Source organism: Nannospalax galili, unplaced genomic scaffold (assembly GCF_000622305.1).
Source record: "Nannospalax galili isolate Female #2095 unplaced genomic scaffold, S.galili_v1.0 scaffold135, whole genome shotgun sequence".
NCBI lineage: Eukaryota > Metazoa > Chordata > Mammalia > Rodentia > Spalacidae > Nannospalax > Nannospalax galili.
In genome coordinates this window covers 3657356-3680963 of record NW_008338998.1, presented here as the reverse complement: position 1 = coordinate 3680963, position 23608 = coordinate 3657356, and the positions used below count along the sequence as shown (strand labels likewise).

At 39.7% G+C, this 23608-nt stretch overlaps 1 protein-coding gene across 4 annotated transcripts in view; it reads left to right on the top strand.

Annotated features, from left to right (window-relative positions):
* The window catches only part of Herc2 (HECT and RLD domain containing E3 ubiquitin protein ligase 2), a 209536-nt gene that overhangs the window by 79877 nt on the left and 106051 nt on the right, over positions 1-23608 (top strand). For all 4 annotated transcript variants that reach the window (XM_029563803.1, XM_008833640.3, XM_029563802.1 and 1 more), the window contains exons 22-35: positions 1022-1177; positions 2058-2243; positions 7168-7338; positions 7708-7811; positions 9025-9175; positions 12493-12707; positions 12937-13069; positions 13176-13303; positions 13390-13585; positions 16347-16480; positions 16934-17107; positions 17183-17319; positions 17419-17570; positions 18225-18416. In XM_029563803.1, coding sequence (XP_029419663.1) covers positions 1022-1177; positions 2058-2243; positions 7168-7338; positions 7708-7811; positions 9025-9175; positions 12493-12707; positions 12937-13069; positions 13176-13303; positions 13390-13585; positions 16347-16480; positions 16934-17107; positions 17183-17319; positions 17419-17570; positions 18225-18416 — 2229 coding nt within the window. The remainder of the gene's footprint in view (positions 1-1021; positions 1178-2057; positions 2244-7167; positions 7339-7707; positions 7812-9024; positions 9176-12492; positions 12708-12936; positions 13070-13175; positions 13304-13389; positions 13586-16346; positions 16481-16933; positions 17108-17182; positions 17320-17418; positions 17571-18224; positions 18417-23608) is intronic.

Below are 23608 nucleotides of genomic sequence, written 5' to 3'. Positions count from 1 at the left end.
ATCTTACCATTCTGTACATCCAGGTAGAATTCTCATACTATATTAAATGCACTAGTTTTGGAATCTATATTTTTAATTACTTAATAACAAAAATTTATATTAGATATATCACTATTTTCGCTTCATTGTCTAAACATTTAAATTCTTTATCCATCAGGAATGGATCTCTTTTTGCTCAGCTTATTCTTACAGAAGATTTGTCAGGTTTATTGCACATAGTAGTTACAGAAAGTAGATGAGTGACATGAAAACTATTCATATGGTGCAAGGGAGGCCAGCAGAGTGTGGCAGGAAGAGAGGACTGGGCTTCACTTATAGTTCTGCTTAATAGCCATTGAGCTTGGATTTCTTAACTGTAGAAGTAGGATAATTCCTTTGAGGATTAAAATAGAGGGATATATATGTGTTCTGTGTTGCACATGAGGTGGAGTGAATGATGCTTTTCTATAAGCACCCGGGGAAAGTTGCCTCTCCTAACACAGCTTTTTCCGTTAAGGATAAAAAGGTTTGCTATTTTGTTAATATTTTCATAGATATTTTCCCTCCAGAATACTTAATTACTTTCTGAAAGAAATTAGGCACTTACAAGTTATGGAAAACTTTAAGTAATGATCTCGAAGACATAAGGTCACAGGAATACAAAGCCACTAAGAACCATGTAGTTGAAGATTTTATAGGACTGAAATATATCTAACTTCATTTATTGAAAGTTATTTACAAGCCTAAAGAAAACGAACATGACTACTTGATGTAAAGTTTAAAGCATCTTTAAGTTATATGGCATTAGCATTTATAGACCCAAACTTCCAGATACTGTGTGATACAGGATATATACCTCAATGAAATAAAACTCATTATCTCCTCAAATTATATGACACAAAATGGAGCCAAAAGCCGAGGGTAAATATGTTCTTTTTTTGGGAAAATAAGTTTAAAAAAATCTATTTTTGTGAGTGGAATAATTTAGTTTTAGAGTACATTTTTCATAGTGACAATGAACTTTTTAAAATCTTCCTTTAAGGTCCTGAGCTCATGGGTGTTGGTTCCTTGCTGAAAAAGTACACAGCCCTTCTGTGCACACACATCGGAGACATACTACCTGTGGCGGTCAGCATTGCTTCTACCAGCTGGCAGCACTTCGCAGAGGTGGCCTGCATAATGGAAGGGGACTTCACTGGTACCTTTCTGTTCTTTGACTGTGGACATGTGTTTATTTTAGAAGATTAATGAAAGCTATAATGTACCCTTTCCTGGTAAAACTTCCTACATACTGCAAACTCTTTCATTCTGAATTTTCTAGCTCCCCTCTCATCTCCTCCTGTCCTGTCCCCTCCCCATTAAACAACCTGGTAATGGAATCTTTCAATACAAATGGAAATGTTGGTTTAGGTTTATGTCACCACTATTAGCACTTAATAATGAAGTAAATGTCATTTAATTTCATTTTGATAGCATAAAAATTAGTTGCTGCTTTTAGAATATTAATGTTAATTTTGTGAGATTAGAGCATTTTTTTTAGTGTTTGTTTTCTGATAGTATTTACTTTTCTGAATAAATGATCCCATAGTTAATAGATCTGCATTTGAAATCCAGTTGTTTGTGAAAAATGTTTTTGTAATCTGGAAGGTTCAGTTTGTTAGCTATAATTCTCTTTTTAAAAAAAGTCTCAGGCTGGAGAGACGGCTCAGTGGTTAAGAGTACTAAGCTGCTCTTACAGTGGACCTGTGGGTTTGGTTCCCAGCACCCACATGGTGGCTAATAACTGTCTATAACTCCAGTTTCAGGGGATTTGACGTCCTTGTCTGACCTCTGTGGGCATTGCATGACACAGGTGCACTTACATACATGCAGGCAGTACACTCAAACACATAAAATAAAAATAATAAAATATTAAAAGAGCAGTCTTGTTGTGACTTAAACATCAAAGAAGATTATAAAATTTTTTTGTAAAGTGTTCTTTCCAGCCCTGAACCAGGGCCTCTCATATGCTAGGTAACTGCATTTTTAGCCCACTTTGTGTGGATCTTAGTGACTTTAACTTTTCTGGTTCAATGTAGGTGTACTCCTTCCAGAACTGGTAGTCTCCATTGTGCTTCTGCTCAGTAAAAATGCCAGTCTCATGCAAGAGGCCGGAGCCATACCTCTACTGGGCGGCCTGTTGGAGCACCTGGACCGATTCAACCACTTGGCACCAGGAAAAGAGCGGGATGATCATGAGGAGTTGGCCTGGCCTGGCATAATGGGTATGGCATCTTAACCTAGAAGCTTTCTCTGAGGAAAACTTACTTGTCTATGGTCACGCATGCTTTCCTTTTGGACAGAGAGAAAACTTTAATAAGGAAGACCATTTCCTGCCATTTCTATTGATGGCCATGTAAATGGGAATGGAAGGGAAGCCAAATAAGATGAGATTTAGGTTTCATTTAAAGGAGACTTTTCTTGTAGTAATTATTGATTTCTGAAATTTAGAAAGTTCTTGAAATCTCTTCCCTAGGTTGCATTTCCAGAAGTTACTTATGAGGTAATTAGGTATGGCAGGCTCAAGGAACAAATGGGTGAGGACTGACTGCCCTAAGTCACTCTTGCTGTTTGATGTGCATGAGTAGGGAATTCCTGAACTCAGCTGAGTGTGTCTTTGTTTGAGCTGTCACCTTTTTTTCCTAAAATTTTTTTTAAAAAATTTTATGTGTATGAGTGTATTGCCTGCACGTATGTGAGTGCACTTGTGTCGTGCAAATTCCACGGAGGTCTGAAGAGGGCTTTGGATTCCCCTGGAACTGGAGTTAAGGATGGTTCATAGTTGCCATGTGGGTGCTGGGAATTGAACCCAGGTCCTCTGCAAGATGCTTTTAAATGCTGAGCCATCTCTCCAGCCCCTATTTGCTAAATTTTTTTATTGGATTTTTGAGTATTTCATACAGAACATCTTAATCATGTTTATACCCCCTTCTACATTGGCAGCCTCCCATAACCCCCTCCCCCAACACACACACACTGGAGTTCATGCATTCTGTCATTTGTGTTAAGGCCTAGTGTGTCAAGTTAGTGTCCTTAGATGTCCTTCAGTGTAAGTTCATCCATTGAGGCCTAGTAGTCATGAACAACAGGTAAAGAGAACACTAATGTATTTCTCAATCCTCATCAATGAAGTTCCCTCATGGAACAGAGGGCCAGGAATACAGAAGGTCACAAATGGCCAGAGTGTAGAGTAAGAGGAGATTGTGGGTCCTTGGACCGGATTCCTATATTAAACTTTACCCACCCAGGGCTCAGTGACCATTGCGAAGAGGGGGCGGAAAGATTGTAAGAGCCAGGGAGGAGGTGCATGATCATATGGAAATAGAGTCCTACAGGCTCTTGGGATCTTGCTCATATGAACCTGCATCAGTGTTGTCAGCTTGCATAAGAACCATGCAATCTCAAGTGCACAAGAACCCAGCACAGAAACTGTCCCGTTTTTTAAAAAAAATTATTAATTAATTAATGTATGTATTTACTTGTTTAATGTGTATGAGTGTTATGCCTACGTGTGTGTAAGTGCACCCGTGTTGTGCAATGCCCACAGAGATCAGAAGAGGATGTCAGATCCCCTGGAACTAGAGTTACAGATGGTTGTTAGTCACCATGAGGGTGCTGGGATTTGAACCCTGATCTTCAAGAATCATCAGTGCTCTTAACCACTGAGCCATCTCTCCATCCCTAGAGTGGTCCCATTTTTTAAGCTAAGACTAAGTCCTTATGTTCTGCATGATTCTGGTTTCCTAGACCCTAGACTCAGAATTATCTAATTCACCTTTCTTGAAGCTATTGCTGGCTGGGCTTTCTCTCCCCTTTTAGACTCTTAATCTGTAAAACAAGAGCTGACAGGAGTCCTGAGAAAGATTGCCTTAGATGTCAAACATAGGTTATTTTTATTTTTCCAAATATTTATATATGTCTTTCTTTCTGATTTCATTTATATATATGTATGTCTTTTTACCAGCACCACACTGTTCATTTTTTTTCCTTCTTTCTTAGGTTTTAATCTGACAGTTTTCTTTTTTCCTTAATGTATATTTTTAATTGAAGTTTTGTGCATTTCATACATCTTAATCATATTTAGACCCCCTCTCCCATCCCTACTGCCCATACCTCCCCCACACTAGATTTCATGCATTCTGCCATATATGTTAAGGGCTATGGTGTCAAGGTTTTATACCCAGATGTCCCTTGATGCAAGTTCATCCTTTGTAGTCTACTCAGCCTATTTAGAGTCATTCCCTTAAAGAAGATCAACTCATGGCAACTGATTGCTGCTAGATGAGGAAGAGCTGGTCTTCCTAAAACAAGGAACTCTAGATAGACTGACTAGATTCAGTGGATGGACTAGCACTGGGTAACAGCTGGGGGCACTGACAACACAGTGGACAGTAACAGGATGACAGAGTATATGGGCTCCAGTGTTGGGGAGGCTGTGGGAGGGTGGCATTTGGGATGTGGATATAAAGATGAATAAGATTGTTTGGGATGTTCTGTATGAAATACACAAAAAAATCAATCAATAAATAATAAAAAAAGATCAACTCTCCCTTACCCCACAGTAGTCACTTGCCATTAGTTCCTTGGCTGAGATTGGGACCTGCTCCCCATTTCCCCAGTTCTATGCTAGATTTTTGTCTGGTTGAGTCTGCATGGGCCTTGTGCATGCTGCACCTTTGCTGCAAGTTCATATGAACAAGTTCCCAGAGACCTGGAAGACTGTTTCTTTATGTTCGTACACCAACCCTGGTTCTTACAGTTTTTCTGCCCCCTCTTCTGCAATGGTTCCTGAGCCATAGGTGGGTGAGGTTTAATATATGAGACCTATCCAAGGACACATACTCTGCAGTCTCTTATTTTCTACACCTTAACCAGTTGTGGCCTCTTGTGTTCATCACACTGATGTATGAGGATGCTTCACTGGTGAGAGTTGAGGGATGTATTAGTTTTCTCTCAACTCCTGTTTTGCTATGTTCCATGAACCTTAGGTGTAGAGGTTCCACTGTAGATGTGTCAGTTAGCATTGGTCATCTCTCAGACACAAATTCTGTATGTGTGATCAGTTTTGGAACTCTGTAATAGTCTCCATCTGTTGCAAAAAGAAGCTTCTTTGATGAGTGATGAATGGTATATTTGTCTGTAAATATAAGGATCCATCTTTAGCATATAGTAATAAATTACATTTGACCAGTGTAACTTTCTAACCAACTTTCTGAGAAATGGAAGCTTGCTAGGACACCAGTATTTTTGTAATCTGTTCATTATAAAAGTATTTTTTAAACATGAAATTAGTGAAAAATAGCACAACAAATCTAGCTTTCAGAAGTATTAACATTTTGTTTCCCTTCTCATACTTTCCTACCTTGTTGACTGATAGATTGTATTGCTTTAAAGGCAAGGTGTGTCCAACCTTTTGATATTCCTACATGACATAATTTATAAAGTTTATGTTGGGGGACCTTGTAGTCACCAAAAATTCTCTTATGCTTTAAGTGAGTTTATGATTTTGTGTTGGGCTGCATTCATAGCTGTCCTCTAGTCAATGTAGCTGGGAGTCATGGGTTAAACTTACGCAAACATATCGCATAATAATTTTAGACAGTTTACTTTTTAATGATAACAATACTCCCCCCCCCCCCAAATTCTAGTACCATTAAGCCTCCTTGATAAGATTAACAGTGATTCCTTAATCTACCCCGTTGTCCATGTTAAATTTTCCTGGACTACCTAAAAAGTGACTTTTTGTAGATAGAGATTTTGAAGTAGGATCTGAAAAGGTTCTGCATATGCAGCTCTGGGCTCTCCTCTCCTTTGTTCTTGCTCTTTTGTTTGTTTTGCAAAGCAAGGTTGTTTATGTTGGATTAATTTCATATTTTTTTGGGCCTAGTTGTTGTGTTCTTTTGTAGTTAAAGTGTCATTTACAATTTAAGCTTCTGGTTAGGTCTAGAGACTTGGTTGGATTTGGATTCAGTTTCATTGTGTCAGAATGTCTGATGTCATGTTCTGTGCTTCCTATTTGTTCAGAAGGCTTGGGAAGCCATGTAGCAAGTAGGTCTTCTGAGGATCAAGGGAGTTCATTTATTATTTGGCCTCTATAAAATCTCCTAACAATCCTGTTTCCAGCTGTCTGGGCATATTGGCACACAATGTAACTAGAAGGGGCGTGCTATAAGCTTTCTCTCTCCATCCATTGAAACCACTTTTCATAGTATTATGCTGCGTTCTAGCACTCCAAAGATAAGCTGTGTGTGTGTGTGTGTGTGTGTGTGTGTGTGTATGTAGTGTGTGTGTCTGTCTGTCCATGTCCACAGATGAATAGAATTCTATTAATTTGATGTAATTATTGCTTAAAGGAAATTTTCAGGTTTCCCCCAATCCATACATTTGGAGGCATAAATATGCATAATCCAGCTCTATGTCACATAACTTTTTTTTTTTTGTCATTTTGAGACAGGGTCTCCCTGTAGCCCCCAGCTGTCCTAGAACTCTCTATGTAGACCAGGCTGGCCTTGAACTCACAAAGATATGCCTGCCTCTGCCTCCCGAGTGCTGGGATTAAAGGCGTGTGCCACCACACGTAGGTCACGCAACTTTTGATGAGCTAATTTCATTATTCATCTCAATGCAGTTTCTCTCATAGTCATTTTACTTGAGAATTTTCAGTTACTTAGATTTCTAATGTATTCTGTATCTTTAAACAGATTGATAAGTTTGTTGGTATCATCTGATTCTGCTTTAACTGTGATGTAGTCATCATATGTGCTCTGTGTCTTGATTTGTTTGAAGTCTGCTGAGTTGTACCCTGGCTTGGTGCATGTATTCAGATTTGGCATTCATTTGTTGTTTTTGTTTTTTTGAGGCAAGGTCTCACCAAGTAGTCCAGGCTTGCCTTAGACTGGAATCTTGACTCTCCTGCTTCCACTTCCTAGTTGCTAGAGTTGAAGGCTTGTATCACTATATTCCCAGGATACATTAAAGAAAAAAACATCATTCTTTAATATAAGTTTTATATCGTGCTGGATACAAAAGAAATATATTTTCCTGTCATTATGATTGTATGTTTGTCTATTTCTCCTTAGTCTTTCACAGATTTGTTTCTTTCATTTGATCTATTGATCTGTTGACTCATGTTTGATTTTTTTTATACAGATTCATTTTTCACAGGCCAGAACTGTAGAAATAATGAGGAAGTGACACTTATACGCAAAGCTGATTTGGAGAACCACAATAAAGATGGTGGCTTCTGGACTGTAATTGATGGGAAAGTGTATGATATAAAGGACTTCCAGACACAGTCCTTAACAGGAAATAGTATACTTGGTGAGGCTTCACTTTTCATTCCATCATTAAAAGTTGCAGCATGTTATTTTTCTGTAGAATCCTCAACTTACAAATAATTCATAAGTTCTGTTCCAGATTCTGTAGAATGTATCTGTGACTGTCTTAACAGATTCTGCCTCAAGTTAAAGGATTTCTTATCATTGTCCATTTTTATTTTTCAATGACTGTTAGAGCTTGTTCTGGATTCTGAGTTGGCTCAGGCAAACCTGAGAGAGCGTGGCAGGTCTTCACTGTCAGCCCACCCTTTGAGTTTACTCAGCTGACCCACTTCTACCTGCTGTATATCTGCTAAGAGCTGTCTGCACAAATTGCATTGACGTCATACTACTGTGTTCCTTTTTGTTGTAGCTCAGTTCGCAGGGGAAGATCCAGTGGTTGCTTTGGAAGCAGCTTTGCAGTTCGAAGACACGCAGGAGTCCATGCATGCATTTTGTGTTGGCCAGTATTTGGAGGTGAGACTTTGTGCCTGCTTTGAATGACATGGGGCATTGTGATGGGAGGCCGTTAGTGTGTTTGTGAAATGGTGACTTTAAAAAAATTTATTAGTTTTATTTTATGTGTATGAGTATGTTGCTTGCTTGTATGTAAGTGCATCCATGTCATGCAATGCCTGTGGAAATGGAATGCATTGGAAATGGAATTAGGGCGGTTGTTAGCTGTCATATGGGTGCTGGGAATCAAACCTAGGTCCTCTGTAAGAGCAACCCGTGCTCTCATCTGCTGAGCCATCGCTCCAGCCCCAGGATGACTTTTTCACCCTGATACAGTAATATCTGGACCTTTTGGGAACAGTTGGTTTAGAGGATTTTTTGATAAATGAATTTACATTTTTTTATGCTAAGATTTATGATATGCTGGTCTTGAAAAGTTACTGTTATGTCAGAAATAAGGAGTGTTCCCCCAAACAGAGGTTAAATGTTGGTCTTTACAGTTTAATTGTAAGCTTTGATTGGACTCTGGAATGGCTTACTATTCTACAAAGAACTGTATAGAACCATAATTCTTCAGAAAGAAATATGTCTTTGTTGCATAGTCATGATTATCGGGATATATATATTTGAATTAGCTTTCTAGATTCTCCAGAGGTAACAAAAGTCAGTAAATGCCATAGAGAAGGGCTCAAGGCATTTCATGAAAGGGAAAATGAACTCCATTCATTATCTGATGTGACTCTAAAAGTTCAAGATTATTTTCATCTGCATGCTTGTTTTTTAAATACATTTGTTTGGTTTTATCAGAAGTGATGTATTTCTTGAACTTGTGTGGTCACAGTTCACTGTTCTGTAGCAATACTACCATATTTTTATTGCTTTTGTTGTCTTTAAGCATGTAACAATTCATTGTACTCTTCTGAAACATGCACAATCCTTTTGGAATATCTATTTGTTTATTTAAGGGAATATTCCTAGTTCAGTCATTTACCTGTGCTTCCCCTCCCCATTACCCCAGGGTTGTTTTTCTATTGCCTGCTTTCTAGGGTTTTCTGTGCTGTTAATTGGCTTTTCTAGCATAGACTCATTACAGGATGCAGTAACAGGTGCCTGGAACACCTTCTTGCCCTCATCATGGCAGTAGATCTTAAGCACACAAGCTGTGGGTCTTATTGGTGTTATGTTTTTAATTAATCTTGTTTTTCCAAACTGATAATGAAATTAATTTTTCCAGCCTGACCAAGAAGTTGTTACCATACCAGATCTGGGAAGTCTGTCTTCACCTCTGATAGACACAGAGAGGAACCTGGGCCTCCTTCTTGGATTACATGCTTCCTATTTAGCAATGAGCACACCACTATCTCCTGTGGAGGTTGAATGTGCCAGTAAGGACATTTTGCTTTCTCTTAACTAATTTTCAGGTCATTTTAGTTTAGTTGAGTTGCAAGTGTCTTTATGAGTAGCTTTGGGGGCGGGGTGGTAAAATCAACTCAATTTTGTTGATGTTGAAAAATAAGGATTGTGGGACTCAGCCAGGTGAAAAGAAGCTGTAAGTGACTTTTGTTTGTTTCATGGTCCTTGGCCACAGAGGAAGCTAACAGGTGTTCAGGAATGTCTGCCTGGTGAGTAGTCTCATATTGTGTTCCCTCCAGTGATGCTGATATAGTTGTCATCTTTCTCTGTGCCCAGAAATCACACGTAATGAAGATTGGTTGCATCAGATGCATTTTGGGATGGGAACCTTTGAAACCACCTAAAATAAAAGAGTTACTCTGTTTTCCATAAGATAGGTTTAATGTTTTTTTTTTTTTCTTTCATTTAGTTGTATATTTGTCATCTGTTTGTCCACTTGTCCATGCAGTAAGCATCTGTTGAGTTGCTTGTACAAGTTACCATGTTAGGTGCTCCGGATGGAGAGGCTAAGATGACCCTCCACTCTCAGCTGATAATGCAGTAATATTTGAGTAGATCAGGATGCAGGTTAATAAATTGTAGTGATTTCCCCTGTCCCTTAAGGGCAGTAGTGCTCTGCTCATTAATAGTTAACAGCCTCCTGGCCTTCGGCTCAGTAAGAGTTAACAGATTTCTTTGGGCTTTGTTGATGTGGAGACTTGAGGAGGGGAGAGGCTGCTCCCAGGACTGAACAGACTGATTAGACAGCTGTTGCCAGCTGGACAGGTTGTCTGCTCCTCCCTAGTCTGCATACATCAAAGGAGGTCTGCTACTGGGTCAGCTTTGGGCACTTGTTGCTGTTTTCTTACTATTTCTTACTATTATGATGGGAAAATTCTATGTGTTTTGTACTACTTGAGTACTTATATATAAACTCTGTGTGAGCTTCAAATGCTAAGCTTCCAATAAAGACTCTTAGTAGGGCAGTGAAAGTGCTCTCGAGCCTGGTATAAGTCAAGGGTCTGCTGGCTTGATTTCAGTTTTTCAGAACGGATACTACAGCGGGCATCTATAGTAAATGATGAGATGGAGATGTTTAGAAGGAGTTCTGAGGGGAAGACAAGCTCCCTAGTGGCAGAAGACCTGGACCTGGGTATGGGAGCATATTGGGCACAAATACAAAATGGGAAGGGCACTGTTGAGAAGGGCTGTGGCCTTCAACTGCCTGTTAGAGTGGCTGTTGGGAGATGAGATGGCCTCAGTATGTGCCTGGCTCCCTGTGGAGTAGACCCTTGGATGCACACCCTATTCCATGCTTCTTGTATTACTTGTTAACACTTGTCATGTGAGTGGAGTGGGTGAGTTTCATGTAAATTAGCAAAGTGGAAGGGGCTGGAAAGCTCAAGGATTGAAGGAATAGAAGGTACTGTGTACCCTGGAGTGGGACCTGATCCACTCTGGGGTCAGAAGCCTGCCTTTGAGGGATAAGACAGTGCTTTTCCATGTTTTACATACAGTAAGGTGATTGGGATCAGATCTATGTTTTAGAAGAATTGGCAAGGCCATTTGTAGAAGCTCTTGAGTACTTCAGTGATGAATACCCAGTAAGAACACTGAATGCATCCTAGATTTGATTGCCTGGGTTAGGAGCAGTACTTTTGATAAAGTATATCATCAGTAAACACTTAGTACTGTGCATACCAATAAGTTTTTAGTGTGGTTTCCTCTAGCTAGTCATAAGCATCTATAATTATGATTCCTCTTTGCCCTAAAAAATAGCATATTCATGTCACACCTGGCTGATCCTGTGTCTTACAGCACACACAAATCTCCTTTCCAGTCCATTGGTCTCCAGTCACTAAGATCATGGTTGTTTAAAACATTATCTTGTTTTTAAGATTTTGTAAACCTTTTGGAAAATGTAGCCTGCCATGAAGAAGTTTCTGCTGCTCTTGTTGCATGCTCAGCATCTGTCTTGTTCTAGAACTCAGCTCAGTTGTCACTTCCACCCTCTTGAGCATGGTGGTGATCGTTTTGCTGTAAGCCCTTGTGCCCACTCTGCTCCTTTGCTGCCTGCACTCTTACAGTTGAAGTTGAGTGCTTAATTTTGGAAGGGGTGCTTTGTTGCTTCCTGTGAAAATGTTTATCTGAGTTTTCAGGCAGTTTATTAATCTGTTTTCTGTTACCATAACAAAAGGCTAAGTGACTTCTAAGAAAAGAGATTTCTTTGGATCCCAGTGTTGGAGATTGTAAATCCAAATAGTATGACTCAGGTTCTGTTATAGTCAGGCCCACTTGGCTATGTTGCTTCATGGTGATGGCATCATGGCAGACCACATCTGAGAAGGCAGGATCACATGGTGATACAGAAAGCCAGAGAGTGATTTGGAGTGAGGTTCAGGCTTTTATGGCAACTTGGTCTCTCTAGAGGCAGTAGGGGTCCTGTAGACACTACATCAGTTTCTTTTAAGGGCATAGCCACAGGGACCTCTAAGGACCTCCCCCTGGGCCCCATATCTTATAGGGCCCACAACCTCTTAACATCATAATATTGAAGACCAAGCACCCAATCCCTGATCCTTGGGGCGCTTGCAGACCATCTCCAAAGCAGGGCACACAGTATTTTTGAAACCTAGTGGAACATACGCATCTAATGACTGTTATGCTGGAACTGCTCTACTGAGTTCTGATGCCACGGGTCTTAGTTTTATTCTGCTGCTCTGACAAAATACCCTGACAAAAGCAACTTTAAGGGAGACAGGGCTCAACTGGCTTACAGCAGGCTTTGGCCCATCATTGTGGGGAAGTCAAGGCAGGAACTTGAAGCAGCTAGTCATATCCACAGTCAAGAGCTCACAGTTCCCCAGTCAAGATCAGAGAGAATGAATGCATGTATGCCTGCTCTCAGCTCACTTTCTCTGCTTTACATAGACAAGGATCCAAATCCAGGGATTGGGCTAGGTCTTCCTGCTTCAGTTAAGGTAATCGAGACAATCTCCCACAGATACATGCCCATGAGCCAATCTATTCTAGACATCCCTCATTGAGACTCTCTTCCAGGGGATTCTACATTGTATCAGGTTGATAATTAAAGCTATCACACCATACTGAAGGTATATTGAATAATCAGAAAGTGTCACTTGTTCTTAGGTTGCTAGAGAATGAAAGTATGTTAGATAGAGGTAACTCATGAATGATGCTGAATTTACCCTTTGAAATTGAGTATTCAGTTCAGGATTGTTTTTGGTGTTTGCTGCTTCTGATGTGTTTATTCAGGTTTCTCCTTAATGAGTGCTTCTGCATTTTTTAGAGTGGCTGCAGTCGTCAATTTTCTCTGGAGGTCTGCAGACCAGCCAGATTCATTATAGCTACAATGAAGAGAAAGATGAGGACCATTGCAGTTCCCCTGGGGGCACGCCCATCAGCAAGTCCCGACTCTGTTCTCACAGATGGGCTCTGGGCGATCATTCCCAGGCTTTCCTGCAAGCTATCGCTGACAATAATACCCAGGACCACAATGTGAAGGTGAGCCAGGTCCTCTTCCACTTCTGACTCAACATTCTGCAATCTTTGATAAGTATAGCACAGCTTTGCTTACTGTTTGACAGTTTTGGTTTTGAGGTGAGAGTTGATTCTGTTCCCATACAAGTGAGGTTTGTATCAAGTTTTTGCAAGCGTGTAGAAGCTCTGGCATGTCAGGATTGTGAAGATACACTGTAGGCTATGAGGTTACTTCCAGCCCTTTGTGTTGCAGGATTTTCTGTGTCAAATTGAAAGGTACTGTAGACAGTGCCACTTGACCACACCAATCACGTTTCCTCCTGAGCACCCTGTGGAAGAGGTTGGCCGCCTACTGCTATGCTGCCTCTTAAAACATGAAGATTTAGGTACGAAGCTCAGTATCCATACGTGTTAACTACATTATAGACCTTTCAAATGACATGGGATGCACATTAATTCCTAACTCACCCTTTGTAAAAATGTGTTTTACAGGGCATGTGGCACTATCTTTAGTTCATGCAGGCACCCTTGGTATTGAGCAAGTAAAGCACAGAACATTGCCTAAGTCTGTGGTGGATGTTTGTAGAGTTGTCTACCAAGCAAAATGTTCGCTCATCAAAGTGAGTGGATTTTAATTCTTTTGTTCTGTACAGACACCTGCCAAAGCATTTATTGTTGAATCCTCCTTTCCTATTTAATTTTGCAGACTCATCAAGAGCAGGGCCGTTCCTATAAGGAGGTGTGTGCTCCCGTCATTGAACGTTTGAGATTTCTCTTCAATGAACTGAGGCCTGCTGTTTGTAGTGACCTCTCTATAATGTCTAAGTTTAAGCTGTTAAGTTCCTTACCCCGTTGGAGGAGGATAGCTCAGAAGATAATTCGAGAACGAAGGAAAAAGAGAGGTATGAATGTAAAAGTCATAAAATGCTGTTACAATATGTATTTCCTTCCTCCCTTTGGCTGAGTCTCTGATGTAGAGGGAAGTTCATTTCCTATGGCGTTTCCATGTCCTGCCTTACTATTTATGTGTATTTGTGATTAGATGCACAAGTCCTGATTATTTTCCCAAGAGCTCAGATAATTGTGCAATTTGATGGTTTTAAATCGTGAGCAATTAGATGTGTTTTGATTTGGTATGGAATATTGATGCTGAAAAAGAAAATGCAAGATTTACTAAGTTAATGAGGAAAAAGTTAAAAATATTTTGTATTAGTTCTCCTGGTAATGAGATATAGTGAAACATTTAATGAGCTATTTTAGAACCTTTGATCTTGTCATACTTAAAAGAACTGTTTTTTTTTTTTTTAATCTTGAAATATTGGGTAAAATTGTAGGTGATAAATTCTAAGACCTTCAGTGGATGTTCAAAATTACAGATAGTGCTAAATACAATCTATATTGTATTTTTCCTTCAGAAGCCATAGAATTTCTGAGGTCATAGCCAGATTGTAGGCCTGGTTGAGTGTTATGGGTGTATATATTGACTGTGTGATATTTGAAGCTTGGTTCCTTTCTGTTTCCCCTTTCCCTCCTCTCCCCTCCCCTCCTCTCCCCTCCTCTGTCCCCCTTCCTCTCTCATTCCGCTTTCCTCCCCTCTTCCCTTTCCCCTTCCCCCACTTTCTCCCATTCCCTTCCCACCGCTTCTACCCTTCCCCCTCCTCCTTTCCTTCAGTTACCCCCTCTGTCTCTTCTTCCCACTTCCCTTCCTATAATCCCTTTCTCTTTTCTCCATTTCCCTCTCATTTCTCTTCTCCGTCTCCTTTTCCCTATTCTCTTTATCCCACTCCCCCCCTTTAAAAGAAATTAACCTGTATAAGTGACTAATGACACTGAGGTTGTGTTGGGGTTCCCAAGCACATTATCAAACTCGATGATAATGTTTGATAATGTTTGCAGGAAGGATAGAATATACAAGAAGGAAGGATATCTCTGACTAAATGTTAGGCTCACGGTTACAGTTTATTTATTACTGTAAAAGGATACAGAATAGTATTACCTAAGGGAGGGTATGTGGAAAGAAGCTGAGAGCAAACCAGACACAAGCTTCTGTTGTCTCCTCCTAGTGAAATTCTGTGTGGACCTGCTTAGTTCTCCTAGTGGTGATGCAGAGCAACATGTGCTTTCTTGAGACACCAAGGGGTATCCAAGGTTTTTGTTAGGGACTGTATGAACTTGTAGGTAGGCAGGGCCAGTAGGCAGGCAGGGCCAGTGATTGACCTTGATTATTCAGATTCCAGCTCCTCAGAGCAAAAATAGGTGATCACCTTAAATCACAGTATTAATATCACCTGTCTAACTAGGCAGTGGTCACGTGGTATATATCTCAGGTATATGAAAACACTCTTTTGGAGATAGATCTCACTGTATAGCTTTGACTGGCCTTAAGCGTGTTCTCTTCCTGACCGCCTCAGGGGTGTTGGATTAGAGTTATGTGCCACCATACCCAGCTGAAACACTCTTACTTGGCAGGGTAGTCTAAGGGCTTAGTGCTTAGTCTTAGGAGCTTACCAAAGGACACACCTTTATTAACATGCAGGGTTTTGGCAGGCATGGTGGTGCACACTTAGCACTTGGGAGCTTTGGAGGCAGAGGTAGGCAGATCTCTGTGAGTTCAAGGCTGGCCTGGGCTACATAGTAAGACCCTGTCTCAAAAAACCAAACCATATAAACAACAAAAACTAAACACATTGAACGCTATAACAAGCCCTGCTTTGTTCTTTATTATTCAGGTATGTTATCCTTTTCCTGTTTATATTATATGCTGAGCAGGATTGCTCCAGAGACCTTAAGAGAGATTTAGAAAAGGGAAGAAACACTACACATCACTGCAAATTCAATAGATGTATTCCTATTTAAAAAGGCTGAAAGAAGAGGTGACATTCATGTGGTTCAGTTACACACCAAGGGTGAGAGTCATAGCAGGAGGCCAGCAAGGACAAGCAGGGACTGGAGGCCAGTGCTTTCGTGGTGCTGCCCATGCACTAAGACTTGTTTCTGCAGTTTTAAATGGTTAAAAAGAATCAGAAAATGATAATATTTTTGACATTCTCATGAAGTTTAAATTGCAGGACCTGTAAACATAGATTTTAAAGAAGTTTTAACATCTACCTCTCTGTCTATCTTACTGTCTATTTATCTTTATTTATTTAGTGTGTGTGCCTATGGAGGTCAGAGCACACCTTGCCAGTCGATTTTTTCCTGTCATGTGCTTTCTGGGGCTTGAACTCAGGTGGTCAATTTGGTGGAAAGCTCCTTTACTTGCTCTCTTCATATTCCATAAGTAAAGTCTTATGGGAATGCAACCACATGTCCATTTTTTCTTCTCTTTTTCATGCTGGGGATTGATTCCCATGGCCTCACATGAGCTAGGCAAGGGCCCTGTCACTGAGCTGCAGTTCCAGCCCCTGCCATACCTTCACTCTGGTGATCTGTATCACCAGGACTGAATGGCTGAAAGCTCAGTTACTCACTGTCTAGCTCTTTAGGAAAGGTTTGCTGATGCCAGGCCCCTCCCTTCTGTCAGGTGCATCACCCCTGTCTCTGACATAGTTGACAATGCTGTTGGGCACTTTTATGAAGAAAATATTCATCCTTGCAAATAAGTATTTCTTAATAAAAAAATTATAACTGAATTTTACTGATGATTTATATTTTAAAATATAGTTCCCAAGAAGCCAGAATCTACTGATGGTGAAGAAAAAATTGGAAATGAAGAGAGCGATTTAGAAGAAACGTGCATTTTGCCCCATAGTCCTATAAATATGGACAAAAGACCCATTGCAATGAAATCTCCCAAGGTGAAGTATTTTTTGTACTTTTGAGATTGGCTGATATACACTGCACATAGCAAAGGACTCTATGGGTGTGGTGCCTTTGTTTTGAGATCTTGAGATCTATGGGCTAGTGGGTACAGTGTGATGCTGGTAGAAGTATGGCCCCAGGCAGCTTCATGAACTGACTGGTAGTGTCCTGGCCAGACATACTACTAGAGGAGTGTTTCCTTTGGTTATGGGGTCTGCATTGCATTCTTCATTTGCCATTCATTCATTGCGTTGTTTGTTCAGAGACTGTTGTTCCCTGAGACTGAATAGGAAGAGTAGCTTTAAAAAAATGTTAGTTCCTCAATTTGAAATATCAGTGGAAGAGTGCTTTCCTAGCAGGTGTTACAAAGACCTGGGTTCTATTCCTAGTGCCAGCAAAATGAGCAAACAACAAAACTGTTAATGATACCCATTTTTCTCCTTTGTTAGGATAAATGGCAGCCACTGTTGAACACTGTCACAGGGGTTCACAAATACAAATGGTTAAAGCAGAATGTACAGGGCCTTTATCCACAGTCTGCACTCCTTAGTACAATTGTTGAATTTGCCCTTAAGGAAGAGCCAGTGGATGTGGAGAAAATGAGAAAGTGTCTACTAAAACAGGTAAAGTTTTATGAGAACGTGCTTCTCTGCCTTGAGTGAGACACAGAGCTGACTGTATACATTGATATTTTGCAGTTGGAGAGAGCTGAGGTTCGTCTGGAAGGGATAGATACAATTTTGAAACTGGCAGCCAAAAATTTCTTACTTCCATCTGTGCAGTATGCTATGTTTTGTGGGTGGCAAAGACTGATTCCTGAGGGAATTGATATAGGGTAAAGCTTTATGACATTTTTTTTCCTTAATTTTAGAATTCTATTAAAGTTGAAAGTCCGGCAGTGTCCTAAGTCCAGTTCTTCTTCTTTGTTTGAAAGGGAACCACTTACAGACTGCTTAAAAGATGTGGATTTGATCCCACCTTTTAATCGGATGCTGCTGGAAGTGACTTTTGGCAAACTGTATGCTTGGGCAGTTCAGAATATTCGATGTATTCTGATGGATGCAAATGCCAGATTTAAAGAGCTTGGTGAGCTAAAAAAATCTTTGGTGATTAAAAGACTGTATAGGTAGATGTTCTGGCAATGTGGGTGACCACAGCAGGATTAGTCACTGGTCTTGATAAATATGGTGTGGGAACTTAGAAATTCCAGTTTTTGTTTTGAAAACTTTGTACATTAGATCAAGAATTTAAGGTGCTTTTAGTTTTCTTAGATTCAGAACAGAACTTTAAAAATTTGGCAGAAAACACAATCTTGATGTACTCTGATATAATAAAGTATTTTATGTTTTTATGAGTATTGCACCATATACTGTAATGTACCAGTATCCTATATTAATATTACTTCCTAGATAGTTTGAGCATCTATAGATAAATGCTAGGAAGAGTTCTGTGATAGAAAAGTGAAACATAACTTATTGGAAATGAGAAGATGCCCAGGGGTATTTAGGAAACAACATGCTATGTCTTGAAGACAGATAAAGCTGTATGTGGACCATGGTGGTAGGAATATCACAAAATAAAATAGACCTGCTTTGTGTTCTCAGTGTGTGGAGATCCACTGAACAGGTAGAAGTTTCATGGATGAGTAAGTCATAAATAGCTAAACTCCAGTGTATTTGGTAGAATGCGCATTTTTGTGTCCATGAACAAGAAATTCAAGTTGATGCCAATGCTTATTAGGTATACAGCCTGTTCCCCTACAAACCATCACCAATGAGAACCCATCAGGACCAAGTCTGGGGACCATCCCACAAGCTCGCTTTTTTCTGGTGATGCTCAGCATGCTCACCCTGCAGCATGGTGCAAACAACCTTGACCTCCTACTCAACTCAGGCACTTTGGCTCTCACACAGACGGCACTGCGACTGATTGGTAGGTGTGCGCTGGCATTGAATCCTTTCTCCTTAAGAAAAATCAATCATGGTAAAATACAAATAGCCTAGAAAACCTAGCTTTTTAACTATTCTGCTTGTAACTGAGGAGCACTATGAACATTTCCATGTGTTCCAGAATGTTTTCATGACCCCAAATGCAAATCTCACACCCATTTAATAATCATTCTTTTTTTTTAAGATTTTATTTGTGTGTGTGCATTCCCACATAGGCCAGAGGAGGACATTGGGTCCACAGAGTTGGAGTTACCAGCTGTTGTGAACTACTCAATGTGGGTGCTAGGGATTGAACTCTGGTCCTCTGCAGGAGCTGCAAGTGCTTTTAAGCACTGAGCCGTCTCTCTCCAGTCTTAATAATCACTGTTGATTTATTTCCCCATCCTCCTAGCCCTGGCAACCACACATCTGCTTTCTGCCTCTAGAGATGCACATTTTTAAAGTATTTTATCCAAATGCATTCGTGTGACTTGTGGGCTTTTGTGTTTGTGTTTTGGTATATGTCAGTACTTCATTCCTTATTTGGCTTATGTTTATATGAACATTCAACATTTAATTTAATTATGCACTGATGGAGTTGGATTGTGTTACTATTTCACTTTCATGAGTCATGCTGCTAGGAATATTTATAACTTTTTGAATGCCTGTCTTTGGTTCTTTTGTTTATAAAAACAGAATTAATAAAGTTGTATGGTAATGTTGTAGGTGGATATTGGGATTCTGATGGGCACCCACTGGAATTTCCAGATTTTTGTGTCTTGGAACAAGTAATTGGATCAGGGATATACAGTGAGAGAAACCCGGTTTATTTTATTATTATTTTAAAATTATTATTTTTATTTTTATGTGTATAGTGTTATACCTGCATATACTTAGGTGCACCCATGTTGTGCAATGCCCGCAGAAATCGGAAGTGTCAGATTCCCCTGGAACTGGAGTTACAGATGGTTGTCAGCCTCCATGTGGGTGTTGGGAATCCAGCTGGGGTCTTCTGCAGAAGCAGTCAGTACTCTTAACAGCTGAGCCGTCTCTCCAACCTGAAACTGAGTTTATTAAGAAAGAGCACTGCTGAGCAAGCCAGTAGTTAGAATGTTGGGGAATGTAAGCCTCTCTGGGTACCATGCTGGACAGCTAGGACATTGTTAAGAGTGTAATTTTTTTCTGTGCATGTTTGGTTTCATGTAGCCTTGGTGGGAGGGCTTTTATGTGCTAATCTAATGTTTCAGTCCGGCTGCTCGCCTGCCTCAGTGATGCACTCTGTGCTTCCAGTGACAGAGCTGAGTTTTTGCTCTCTACATTGCAAGTTCTAGCTGCTCTGCTCTGCATCATTGTGCCCCCTAGTATTTTGCTTTGTTTTGTTTTGTTTTGATTGTTGTAGTTTGGACTGAGGCCATTCTAATGGGTCTGAGTGTTGTTTTCTATTGATTTTAGCTTGCCTTTTACTAGTGACCAATGACATCCTCATCACAGGTACCTATCTGTTTTCATGTCCTTGCAGAAATGTCTTTTACCATTCCCCTCACACCCCCAAACTGGAAGCTATGTTGTCTTTTTGTTGTTGAGTTCTAGGGAGCCAGTAAAAGTGCCACGTAACTGAGCCAGACATTTAAAGAAGAATTAACAGCAATCCTCAAAGTCCTCCAAAAATAGCCTGAATGTTAGACTTTTGAAAATCTATAAAAAACTCTATAAACCTTTAGCAGCTATTGTAAAATTTGAGGATAATTGTCCTGTTCTGTGAGTTTTATTTTCTTTTGATGCAGTTTTTACTTTTAATAAAGTCCATCGAGTTTACTTTTCTTTTGCTGTTTTTGTTATCACCAAGAAGTCATTGGCAAGGCAAGGCAGATGAAAATCACCTGCTTCTTCTTCAGGCTTTGCAGGCTTTATTGTTTCCACTCTTAAAAGTAAGTGTGCCTACTTTTAAGATGAATTTTTTTACATGGTCTCAGGTAATAAATAGTCTGAATTTAGAAATTCTTATTGCTCGTTTGTTGAGCACCACTTGTTGAAAAGATTGATCTTTTGCCCAGTGTCAGGGCATCCTGGAAAGATTGTTGTCTGGCCTGTTAGGCCTGCTCTGTTGTTCTATGTGTCTATTATGGTGAGACTGTGCTATTTGGAATATTGTAGCTTTGTACTAAGTTGTGAAATTGAGAAACGTAAGCCTTCCAACTTTGTATTTTTCTTTCTGGAGATTGTTTTGGCTATTTTGGGTGCTTGCATTTCTGTTTGAATTTCAAGAGAGGCTTTTCCATATATGTAGAAATGTTGGCTAAGGAATCTGTTGAATCTGTAGATCACTTTGGAGAATATTTCTGTCTTAACTGTATTGGCTTCCATTCTGTAAATATGAATATCTTCGTTGTTTAGGGTTTCTTTAATTTTTCTCAGCAGTATTTTATAATTTGACAATTATCAGGATAATAATAACTTCATAGGATGGATTAGAACGTGTTCCCTAGTGCTCTGTGTTTAGAAGAACTTAAAGGTGGTTAAATTTTTAAATGTTTGTTAGAATTCACCTGTGGTCCTATGCCATGTGGTCCTATGCTTTTCTTTGTTAGCAAGTTTTGATTACTGACTCAGTCTCTTTTCTTGCACAAGTTTATTCAAATTTTCCATCCCTTCTTGTCAGTTCAGGTCTTAATTTGTGTGTTGCTATGATTTTACTCATTTCATCTACCTAGTCTTATTTGTTGGCATGCAGTTGTTCTTAGTATTCTTTCATAATCGTTTTTATTTTTATATCAATAAAATTTCCCAGTTTTTATTTCTGATTTTAGTTATATTTTTCATCTTTCCTCTTCTTTCTGAGCTAATCTATAATAAATAAAGGTTTGGCGGTTTTATTTTTTTTATTTTTTTATTTTTATTTATTTTTTGTTCTTTGAGACAGGGTCTCCCTGTAGCCCCAGCTGTCCTGGAACTCACTATATAGACCAGCCTGGCCTTGACCTCACAGAGATCCGCCTGCCTCTGCCTCCCGAGTGCTGGGATTAACGGCGTTGTGCCACCATGTCCGGCATGCTGGTTTTATTTTTTAAAAATCCAACTTTTACTTTTGCTGATTCTCTTATTTTTCTGTTCTGTTTCATTTATGTATGCGCTAATCTTCGTTACCTTTCTGCTAACTTTGATTTTACTGTGTTTTTAGTGTTCTATGTTTCTAGTTTCTCCAGAAATGAAATCTGAGCTCTTTTAGCAGTGCCTGTCTTTGTAGGTTAAATGTCCCTTTTAGCACTGCTTTGCTGTGCTGCCTAAGCTTTGAGGTGTGTTCTCACACATCTCTGACTGGACTGTGTTGTCATCATTTGGGATTTCTTCTTTGAACAAATGATTTCGTGAATGTTGTTTAATTTCCACATGTAGATTTTCCAGGTTTCCCTCTGTTGCTAATTTCTAATTATTCCATATTGTTTGGAGAAGGTAATTAGTGATTTTAATGTATTTAAATTGAAGACTTTTTTTGTGGCCTAACAGATGGTGTGTCTTGGAGAGTGTTTCATGTAGACTAGAGGATGGAATTCTGCTCTGTGGGGATAGAGTGGTCTGTGTATATCTATCTGTTGGATCGAATTGTTTTATAATGGTCTTTGGTTGAAGGTCAGAGATGCTGCAAGTCTAGTTAGTTGTCCAATTCCAAGCAAAAAAAGCAAAGATTCCTCAAGTTTATCTTAAATCCTTGAGTCCCTCATTCAGAAAGATGCGTCACATGATCAGCTGGTAGAGAATAATGTACTTGATTCCTGAAGGCCTCATTAGCAACTAAGCACTCTTTTTTAAAATGACAGATGTGAGCTACATGTGGTGGCGCACACGCTAACCCCATACTTGGGAGGCTTAGGCAAGAAGTACTTGACTTTGAGGCTAGCCTAGTCTATAGTGGGACCCTGTCTCAAGAGAAGGGTGAGGAGAAAATGACTTTTCAATAAACTTGCTGTCTCCCTTATTTCCAGGGTAAAAAAAATTATAGCATAGCTGGGTGTGGTGACACATGCTAGGCAGTTGGATTTCTGAGTTCAAGGCCAGCCTGGTTTATATAAGTGAGTTCCAGGCCAGCTGGGGCTATAGGGAGACCCTGTCTCAAAAAGAACCTCTCCCCAAAACAATTTATAGCATAAATTATTCTTTTGTTAAAATTTAATCACAAATTCTAATAAATTAATCATTTGGGCACTTGTTCTGTTAATAGTACATATGAGTTTAAGTTCCAACTAGCTCATTGGCTGCAAACCCCTCAAAACTCCTCAAAAAAAAAAAAAAAATCCTAACAAAAGCCAAGGGAATTGTGTCTCTGAACCCTGGTTTGTATTTACAGTTTTCTTTATCATAACGATGTCTCTGTCACTTAAGAAATTACCTGTAGGAGCCAGGCATGTGTGGGTGTTGTGGCACACAAACCTTTAATTCCAGTGCTCAGGAAGCAGCAGGTGGATCTCTGACTTTGAGTTCAGCCAGGGCTTTGTAGTCTCACCCTGTCTCAAAAAGAAAAAAACTTACATGTAGGGATGAGGATGTATCTCAGTTGGTAAATGCTTGCTTAGCATGATGAATCCCTAAGTTCAAAATCTTCAGCACCTTGTAAACCTAATGTGGTACATGCCTATAATGTCAGCGCAGGAAGACCAGTAGTTCAGGGTAAGCCAGCCTGGGATATATGAACCCTGTCTTTAAAAAAAAAAAAAAAGCCAAAAACACCACAGAAACAACATTGGCAAGTATATCATCTTTTAATGTTAACTTTATATGTGTGTGTGTATCTATTTATGTCAAGATCCAGTAAATACAAAATATAAATCATTTATTTATTTATTCAAGCTCCTAGTAGTAAATTTAGTATTCACAGAGCTCACAGTACAGCTGGGAGATCTGTTCCCATTTGGGGACCCTTGGCCAAGGCATCAGTTAGTTCAGCTGAAGAAAAAACTTTTCCTTAGGTTTGAAGCTTTGTTAACCTTTCACACTTTCTCTTGATGAGAAGAACAAAAATTTCACATTGTTTTGGTGGCCACCCCTCATTCCCTCCCTGACCCCCCCCCCCAAAAAAAAAATAGTTGCTTTTGGGGCTGTTCAGACTGTTTGATGTAGTAGATAACTCCATAGCCACCCAGGGACCAAGTGTTTGTCTTGCCTGGCCCCTTCCCTTCATTCTTCATTCCATCAGTCAGTGCT